Source organism: Sarcophilus harrisii, chromosome 2, assembly GCF_902635505.1.
Source record: "Sarcophilus harrisii chromosome 2, mSarHar1.11, whole genome shotgun sequence".
In the NCBI taxonomy this organism is placed as follows: Eukaryota; Metazoa; Chordata; class Mammalia; order Dasyuromorphia; family Dasyuridae; genus Sarcophilus; species Sarcophilus harrisii.
Window position 1 is genome coordinate 622499108 of NC_045427.1, and position 10336 is coordinate 622509443.

Consider the following 10336-nt stretch of genomic DNA (forward strand, 5'->3'; position numbering starts at 1 on the left):
CTAAGAATATAATGGCTTATTATGACCTTTGGAACTTACAAGTATAATATAGGTTTTTTGACTCTAAGATGAAATTTAATCATGTAGATAAAGGATAGGTAGATAACAGATATATAGATGATATGTAAAAAAAAAAAAAGAACAAAATCTAGATGTAATCTGAAAGAATATCTAATTAATGTTTTCTGTTGTGGAAGTATAGTCAGGAAACAATATGAAACCGGTACTATCTCAAATTTATTTATTTATTTATTCATTTATTTATTTATTTTTGCTGAGGTACTTGGGGTTAAGTGACTTGTCCATAGTCACACAGCCAGAAAGTATTAAATGTTTGAGGCCATATTTGAACTCAGATTCTCATGACTTCAGGGGTAGGGCTCACTATTTCACATTTAAATAATGTTTGAAAGAAAATCAGTAACCCTATAAATCTGAGCCTTGCAACCCAAATATTTAAGATCATGATAAGCATCAAAGGGTATTTCCAATACAGATCTTTTAATATTTCTATTTTCTCAAACATAGGCACAAATAAAAAAAAGGCTTTATACTGTACCTGTATTCAATGTGAAAAGACTTTAAAATCCCTAATTATTTCCTAACGGTTAGGAAAAGCTTCCTAAGGGCCATTTTGACCTCCTTGTTCCTTAGGGTATAGATCAGAGGATTTAAAGTTGGGCTTAACATGGTATACAACACACCAGCCAGTTTACTCCTCTCTGGATCATAACTACAAATAGGACTTATATAAGCATAGAAAACAGCTGTGTAATACATGGACACCACAATAAGATGAGAGGAACAGGTAGAGAAGGCCCTCTTCTTTCCCTCTGATGTCCGTATTTTCAGGATGCTAGAGATGATAAAACCATAGGATACCAATGTCAGAAGAAAATTTATGAAACCATAAAATGCATCTGCTATGACAGTCATGACACTGTTAATATAGGTAGAAGTACAGGAGAGCAACAAGAGAGGGGGAATCTCACAGAAGAAATGAGTAATCACATTAGGTCCACAGAAAGATAGTCCTGTCATTAGACCAGTATTTATAGAGGAATTGAAGGCACAAATGAGCCACACGCCAGCTGCCAATACATTACAGAGTGTCTTGTTCATCATAGTACTGTAATGTAGGGGGTGGCAGATGGCCACAAAGCGGTCATAAGCCATGACTGTGAAAAGAAGTAGTTCTGATGATGCAGACCAAATGAGGAAGTAGAGCTGGGTCATACAGCCCCTATAAGAGATGGTGTTCTTTTCTGTAAGCAGTCCTTCCAGCACTTTGGGCAGAATAGAGGAGGTACAGATAATGTCCATTGTAGCCAAGTTAAACAAAAAGAAGTACATAGGGCTGTGGAGGTTTGGATTTAGTATAATGGCCATGATGATCAGGACATTGCCTGTGAGGGCCATCATATACAAGGAGAAGAAACAACAGAATAATAGAAGCCGAAATTTTGGGTGTTCAGAGAATCCCTGGAGAATGAACTCTGTCACTTGTGAGTTGTTACCAATGGCCATTGATGTAGGAGGATTTTCTGGATCATACAGGAAGTTCTTGAATTATACTTTCAAGTGTCAACCAAACTGCAGAAATGTGGTGGGTGATATCATCTAGAAAATGAGGAGACTTGTTAAATGTGTAGGCACACTCATGAAACCCAAACTCTAAATTCCACTTAACAAGAACACAAGAGTAAAATGTTAAACATTACAGCTTCCCCATAAGCTCATTATACAATTAGATCCTTTAAAATTAAATCCAGAATTGATTCATATTAAAGATTTCATCTTCTACTAGCTTCTCTCCTTTTATGTGTTCTTTTCATCAATATCAGGCATTTTTCCTTATGAACCAGATTCTGCTGTACATGCTTACAATCTGGGTCCTCCATGGCCTGGATGTACATTACTTATCTTCCCAATGCATCCCAGCATGTGTTTTCTTAGGATATCACGGATGTGATATGCATACATACACATATATGTATACTTATATGTAGATATATACATATATAGATATAATCTATATATTGTTATTCTGACACATGGTAGATGCAATCAAAAGATTATGTTAAGATATTAACTTCTTTCCTGAAAGTCACATTCTATTAGCTTTCACACATTTATTTTCAGATTTCACAATATGGTATCGCAATGGGAAGTAAGTCAGTTATTCCCCATTTTATAAATTAAAAGACAAAAGTTAAGAGACTAGAAGTTACATATCAGCTCCCTTTAAAGTGTTCAGTTCATGTAGAAAGCCAGATTTACACTTCGTTTGTGATCCCTTTAGTCCTTAGCAACCTACTGTGCCTATAGAAAGTGCTCAGTGAATATTATTCTATATATAATCTCTCCCTTTTCTCTATCTCTTTCTCTTGTTCATTCACTTCTGCCCTCTCTCATTCTTTCTTCCTCTCTTTCTTTTATAGTCAAAGGTTTTACCCCTTACTTGGTAACCCAATTATAATTATTTTCTCCATGAAACTAATCTTTGTATGTTCTACACAATTCTACAAAGCTAATTAATAATAGAACAATGAGATGGTAATAGTAATGTAAGATTTTATTCCCTAAAATAATGATCCATAGTTGCCATTTAGAAAGTATTATGTATTTTATGGAAATGTTCAATGAACAAAAGTGTTACTTGTTATTCTACTTGCTTACACTTTAATTGACAAAAGCTTTCCATTTTACTCATTTTAGCGGTGCAATGAATGGAATGCTAATCCTAGAGTCAGAAAGATCTGAGTTCAAATACAGACTCAAACACTTTTGACTCCAGTTTTCTCAAGGGAAAAATGGGGACAAAAGCAGCAGATTTCAAAAACATCATGATATCTCTCCTAATGATTTCTGGTCCTTAGGCATTTCTGACTGGGATATTTGACTTTCAGATCATTTAAATAAGCTTTGTTATCAATTCAGCCAAGGAAATATAAAAAGAGATAATTTGTAAATAAAAAAATGCTTTTAAATATTTCTGCTATGTCTATTTACCCTGTGATAAAATTATATTTTTATCATAATTTTGCTCTGATGTAATTTTTCCAGGATAAAGGAAATTATTAATGATACTGGATTCTGAATATCAAACATATTGAACTTATTTCTGAATATCACATTTTTGAAACAATATCAACAATTTGAAACCGGGATAATAAGCGGATTTTTTAAAAAAAGTATGAGAGTTTACTGAATGAGCCAAAGGAATTTCCATGTAAAAGGCATAGAATTGGGACAAAAATATGTCTTCAAATATTGGAATCAAAGTCAAAGTTGTAGAAAACCATACTTTACCTTAGAGAGGAAAACAGGGGTGGAAGGTAAAGGTTTCAGTTCAATATACAGATCAATTTAATTTTAAAAGAAAAATATTTCTCTATTTGAATTTCATAAAAGATCTAGTACATCTGCATTCAGATCATTGTATAGAAAGCTTCTCATAAATTAAAACTTTTTGCAAAGTGTCTATATTTTCTCAATTGTTTTTCTCATACAACTTATCAAGTCTAATTCTTTATTAGAAATGCAATTCAGTTTTATTAGGAAAGGACATCTCTCCCTTTTCCTTCAATGAGCTGTCACTGTACTTTCTTAAACATTTTATTGTATAAATATGTAGCAAGCATAGAGCCACATCAGGAAAACTTGGTATAGAAAAAAATCATCTTTACACTGGGGTTGGTTAGTGTCTGATTCTCCTTTCTTCCTGTTCAATTCTAGTTCTAACTCTCCCTGTGGGAAAATGACATAGGCTGCTTTAACAGGCTCTGTGTGGATCTTCACTTTTTCTTTTTATTATAGACCCTTTTGGTATTTAATATTTTGGTATTTTATGTAAATTTCAAATCCTTTTTCAAGATATTTCCAAAGGAGAAAATAAAATACATAGGATAACAAAGGAAACCAAGTTTAAATCCACATATCAACATGTTTTAAAAATACAAATAAGTTCTTTGACCCCAAATCTTAGAAAACCTGAAAGTGAGTTTTTTCTCTAATTTTAACTCTTCCTAAGAGGCTGCCTGGCCCCTATTGGAGAATTTGAATAAGGGAAATATTTTTTTTTGGGGGGGGGTAAAGTCTGGCACACTTTCTACTTCAAAAATCCTGGGATTCTTTGATTAACATCTAGTAACTCTTTTCTTACTTTGAGAAAGCTCTGGAGTTGTTTATATAATCAAATGTCCATGCTTTCAGAGGATAAGATTGTATTTTGGCAACAGAACCCAGCCTTTTCTTAAGAAAAAAAATGTTGTTCAGTAATTCAGGGAAACCCCATCATAGATTTGATAAATGGGGTACATCTGTAACTACAAGGAGAAAATATGGGAATGTACCATTTTATACCTCAAAAAGTTAAACTCACTTAAACTCTCTCTTGTTCGTTTATTCTCAGTAACCACTCTGTATGAAAAGGGTAGCCTCATCAATAATAATAACAAGCATTTGAATATAGCACTTTAATCTATATAATACATAATGCTTTAGTTTTGCAAAGTAGTACAAAAATTACTTTCTTCTGTCTTCTCAAGAACTTTAGATATTGTTATACCAATTATTATTATTATTCCAATTTTACAGAAAAAAGTAAATAAGGCAGATTTGCTCAGGGTCTCATATATAATAATTGCCAGAGACCAGATTTTAATTTGGGTCTTCTCTCCATGTCCTTTTACCTAACAGCCACTTGCCATCTTGACAGACTCCAAGTAGTCACTGTGACTATTTTCTTTTGTTTTGAATGCTTTGTTCATTTTGTTCTGAAATTACTAATCACCAAATAGAATGCAATCTGCATTTATGCAGAACAAAAAGGAGAATTATACATTAATATCCCTCTCTTTATTATGTCTTTGATATTTTCTAATCCCAGATTTCCAAATAATTAAAATTGGAATTATATTTACCTCCCCCCAGGACTGAGAACTTGTTTAGTTTTGGGGAAGGGCCATTGAAAAATTGAAACTAAAGTTAACTTTTTCCAAGTTTCCCCAAAAGTTTACTTTATAAAATGATTAAAAAATAAACCATTTACATTCTTGAACAAATATATCTATGAGTATATGTTATAAATGTGTGGGCATATGTATGTTAGTACATATAGATTGCTGAAAGAAAATTTTAAAATTCCTGTACTTGACCTTTAATGTCCCTCAAAATCTAGGCCTATCCTAATATAACAATGCTCCCCTTCATATACATTAACTGCTTTATCACAAAATTAGGCTTTTCCTTCTCTCATTTCCATGCATTTTCATGTAGAATAATGGACAAAATTTGCACTGCAAAAGTAAAGCACTATATAAAACTCATTTTCCCCATTCTTACCATCTTATATTTAATGATTAGAAACAGGAGGAGGATTATCCCAATTTTTTCTTCCCATGTCCCCAGAAATTCAATTCTGATATAAGAGCAGTTTCCCCACATATTAAAACTAATTTTTCTTTGTAAATTGCCTCCACAGTCTCTGTCTCTGCTTTTTAGGAGTAATCAGAAATAGGACCTGGACCTTTTAAATTCATTCATTTAGAAAACTTTAAAATAAGGAAATCACCTCTATTCATCCTACCTTTCATTCTAGTCTTAGAGTCATTTAGAACAGTGAGAGGTCAAGTGATTTTTCAAGATCATGTGGTCGATCCTGGCTTCATGGACATGACTATTGCCTATTTTTGAATTAAAAGATAGTCAAATCTATCTTCCTTATGACAAACATTCAAATATGGAAAGTTTGTGATCACATAGTCTCCCTCCTATAATCTAAGCCTCACATGAAAGAGTAGTGAAATAAATGTCTAGAAATGGAGCATTGCTTTGAACATTTCCCTAAAATATAACAATGAGAAATGCTTGATCATGAGCTATTATAAATTCATTACTTTTTGAGAATTACTTTTGAGAATGTAAGAATGTACATACTGAGGAAAAAATTCAAATGTCACTATGAATTCTATATTTTCTTTTTTATATTTTTTATTTTCCCCAGTTATTATAAAACCACCCTATATTATCCTGAGAATTAAAAAAAAATAGGATTGTGCCTTAGCATATTCACATATGCCTCCATACTCACAGAATAAGTCTTCTGGTCTAAACTTTATCTTTTTAATTAATCTCATATTCTTAATTGCTCTCTGATGAAGAAAAACTTCAAAATCTTCATTTCTTGAACAATGCAGATATCACTCTCATGGTCAAGTTTCAACTAGCCTTTAAGAAGCTCTAAGTCCAATAACTGTGCATATAATAACTACAGAGGACACTGGGGAAAATTGTTCTAAATTAAAACTCTAAGGGACAATTAAACTCTCTCACTGGTTCTTTCCAATTGTGACCTTTCATTTTATGCAGTGTGTAAATTCTTTTTTTTTTTTTTAACTGCAGCCTGTAAAACTGAAGGACATGTGAAGAAAGCTTACTGTGATAATGAATAAAAAAAAATAAACTATATCCTTTATTTATTTATTTATTATTATAGCTTTTTATTTACAAAACATATGCATGGGTAGTTTTACAATACTGACCCTTGCAAAACCTTATGTACCAATTTTTCCCTTACTTCCCCCCCTTCCCCTAAATGGCAAGTAGTCCAATACATGTTAAATGTGTTAAAGTATATGTTAAATACTATATATATATATATATATATATATATATATATACACATAATTATACAAAAACTATATCCTTTTCATATGATGTGGAGTAACTGTAATGTCTTTTTTGTTCTTCAGTCATGAGCAACCCTTTTTAACCCCATTTGGGATTCTCCTGGCAAAGATATTATAGTGGCTTGCCATTTCTTTCTCCAGATAAGGCAAATAGGTTTAATTGACTTACTCAGGCTCACACTTCTAATCATTATGTGCAGACATATTTGACTTTAGGAAGATGAGTCTTCCTGATTCTAAGCCTAGCAGTCCATTTATTGTATTACATACCTCTCTACAGAATCAATATTGTACTTCCCACTATGTAAGCTTAAATAATATGCAGTTTTTATAAATGTCTTGCACTTCCCAATATGTAAGCTTAAATAATATGCAGTTTTATAAATGTCTCCTTAACATTTATTTATCATAGCTAAGCCAAACTTTTCTAGAATCAGTGGGGGAGACTGAGGTGTAGCATTCATTTGTAATCTATATTTTTCTACTTGTCTCCATACGAATTGAATGAAATCAGTCACAGTTTTAATGTCTCCTCTCCTGCTAAACCCCCATTTAAGGAACCTAAAGTCTGAGATATTCCAACTGACGTTAGGAAATGATTTTGCCCCACCAGTAACCATGATGGTCCTAGGACACAACTGTCTATTGCAAAGGGATGAAAAATGTTACTTTTTGCTCTTCTATGCTTTAAAAAAAATTGTTTGTTGGTAATAAATTCATTATATTTTATAGGAATAACAGCATGTTTTGGAACAATAGCATTTTTAGAAGAATATAAAATTAATGTGCTGCATATACAAATGTTATAAGTGAGTACAATAGATGCCAGAATATTTTTAACTAAATAACAAACCATTGCATTCTGAGTATTTTTTTTAAGTTTGCTTTGATAATAACCAAGGAAAACAGAATTTTGTTTGAGACAGTAAGGAATAAGAACAAATTTTGGATTATGAGTGAATTGAATTATGCCAGTAGGCCCCTGTTTTGCCCTAAGTCTTTTTGGGTTCTGACCAGTCTATGTTCATCTAAGGCACAAATTTATTTTGTTTGTAGGGGAATTCTGAAGAGTTTGAAGTTTATTGATCTACTCCTCCATGTTCCCAAACTTCTCTCCTGATGGCTTTAATTAATTTATCTGAAATTGTCTGTTCACATCCTTTGACCATTTATCATTTGGGTATTGATTTTTTTTAAAATTTGACTCAGTTCTCTTTATATCTTGAAATGAAGCCTTTACTGCATGTTTTGCCAGGACCATATAGAAATATCAATGATTTATGTGGGATCATTTTATCCCTTGCAACTGTGCTAAAGTTGTGAATTGTTTCAAGTAGAATTCTCTAAATATGCCATAGGAGTAATACTTTATTATTTTTATTATTATTACATAATAATTTTATTTCCACATTTCCTACTCAATTTTTCAACTTTTTTTCTCATTGCTAAATTGAACATTTCTAATAAAATATTTAATAATAGTAATAATTGCACAATAATAAATATTTAGATGCTTCTAAATAATGCTTATGGTTTAGACAGATGCTGTTTATCATTTAAGAAAAACATCATTTATTATTATGCTCTGTAGTGCTTTTAATGATTTGTTTTCCCCATCAAAAGTTTTTTTTGAGTATGTGTGTATATGTGTGTGTGTGTGTGTGTGTGTGTGTGTGTGTAGATCTATTCACATAGTCAAATGATATCTATTAGGTTTATTTTAGATATGGTCAATTATACTAAAAAAATTTTTTTTCTGATATTTTAGCAGCCTTGAAATCCTGGTATAAATATCACTTCTAGGAGTGGAGTCAAGATGGGGGAAAGGACATGCATTTCTCTCTGACCTTCTTTACAAGCTTCACAATAATTACAAAATCCAGCCTCTGAATAGTTTTGGGTGAGCAGAACCCACAAATATTGGGAGTATAACAAATTATCAGCAGAAGATAATTTCAATGATTGCCACCCAAGTTCTGTTTCAATTGGAAATGGGAGAGAGACAACCAGGGCAACTAGTACAAATGCCAGCCCAGATAACTCAGAGTTCTGGAGCAGAAAATTTATGGGAGGAAACAGACCAGAAAAGATCTGTTTTAATCAGAAATGGGAGAGAGGCAATGATGCACAAGCACCTGACCAAAAACTCCAGTGCAGGCAGAGCAGACCCCGGGGAAGAGCAGTTTCAGGATGGTGGTGCAGACTCCGACCACAAAGGCCAGTGCATAAAAGCCCCAGGCCATTGAATACTCCATATGGAAGACCCAGAATCAAGAGTGAATTAGCACTTACCTTACCCAACATAGCTGCCATCACTTGAAAAACCTCTCCTTCCCTAAAGGCAAACCTTAACTTTAAAAAAAAATGAGTAAAAAAGTAAAGAGACTCTAACAATTGACAGCTTTTATGGTGAAAGAAAAGAACATATTTCAAATCCTGAGGAGACTAAAGGCAGATTTTCTCCAGATGAAGCTTCAAAAGGTGAACTAATCTGATCCCCATCAAAGAAGGCTCTCCCAGAAGAACTTTAAAAGAATCTTAAATGAGATCTAGAAGAAAAATGGGGAAAGGAAATGAAAGCCTTGCAAGAGAGTTTGGAAAAGGCAACACAAAGTACACATAGTGAAATGGAAAAAGCATAGAACTCACAAAAAGATAGATTTGATAAACTGGGAAAAGAAAGCAACTCCCAGAAAAACAGAATTTGTAAAACAACAAAAAAAGAAAATAACTTCTTAAAAAACAGAATTTGTGAAATGGAAAAAGAAAGTAACTCATAAAAAAACAGAATTTGTGAAATGGGAAAAAAATCCATAGAATAAATTCCACTTTGTCATAATGCATTTTCCTATTGATAAATTACTATCATCTCTTTGTTAATATTTTATTTTAAAGTTTTGCATCTCATTTTTGTTATTTTCTTGGATGAAATTATTAGTTGTTTCTGTGATTTGTTGTTTGAAGAACTCATCCTTTTATTATTTTATTTTAATTAAAATTTATTTTTTTAATTTCAAAACAAATGCATAGGGAGTTTTCAACATTCACCCTTGCAAAATCTTGTGTTCCATTTTTTTTTCTCTTTTCCCCACCCCTCCCTTAGAGGGCATGAGATCTAATATATAATAAATATGTGTAATTTATTTCTATAATTACCATGCTGCACAAAAAAAAAATTAGATCAAAAAAAGACAAAGAAAACAAAATGCAAGCTAAAAACAACAAAAAAGTAAATATACTATTCTGTCAATGCCCTTCACTTTCTTCTTCACAAGATCATTGGAAATGGCCTGAATCACCTTAACTGTTGAAAAGAGTCCCATCCATTAGAATTGATCGTGATATAATCTTCTTGTTGCTGTGTTCAATTTTCTCTTGGGTCTATTCACTTCACTCAGCATCAGTTAACATAAATTTCCCAAGCACTTCTGAAATCATTCTGCTGATAGTTTCTTATAGAAAAATAATATTCTATAACATTCTTATACCATTATTCATTCAGCCTTCCTCCAACTGATCTTCGCACTTTCCAGTATCTTTCTACCTCAAAAAGGGCACACCGTTGCACAAGGACCCACTCATTCTTTAGTATTAGATTGTTAAATTTGCTATTAGTCTTCGGTGCATCTTTCCATGGTTTTTTG

The 10336-nt window shown here is 32.4% G+C and overlaps 1 protein-coding gene across 1 annotated transcript; it reads right to left on the reverse strand.

The window, feature by feature from the left end:
- Window positions 1-588: 588 nt before the first annotated feature.
- Window positions 589-1614, reverse strand: LOC116421191 (olfactory receptor 13A1-like). The gene has a single exon (XM_031949530.1). It carries the CDS (start codon window positions 1525-1527, stop codon window positions 595-597), a length of 933 nt encoding a protein of 310 aa, XP_031805390.1. The 5' UTR covers window positions 1528-1614; the 3' UTR covers window positions 589-594.
- Window positions 1615-10336: the final 8722 nt, after the last annotated feature.

Bases quoted from the DNA above. Each gene is read 5' to 3' on its own strand.
- LOC116421191 (XM_031949530.1), bottom strand. From the start codon at position 1,527: ATGGCCATTGGTAACAACTCACAAGTGACAGAGTTCATTCTCCAGGGA.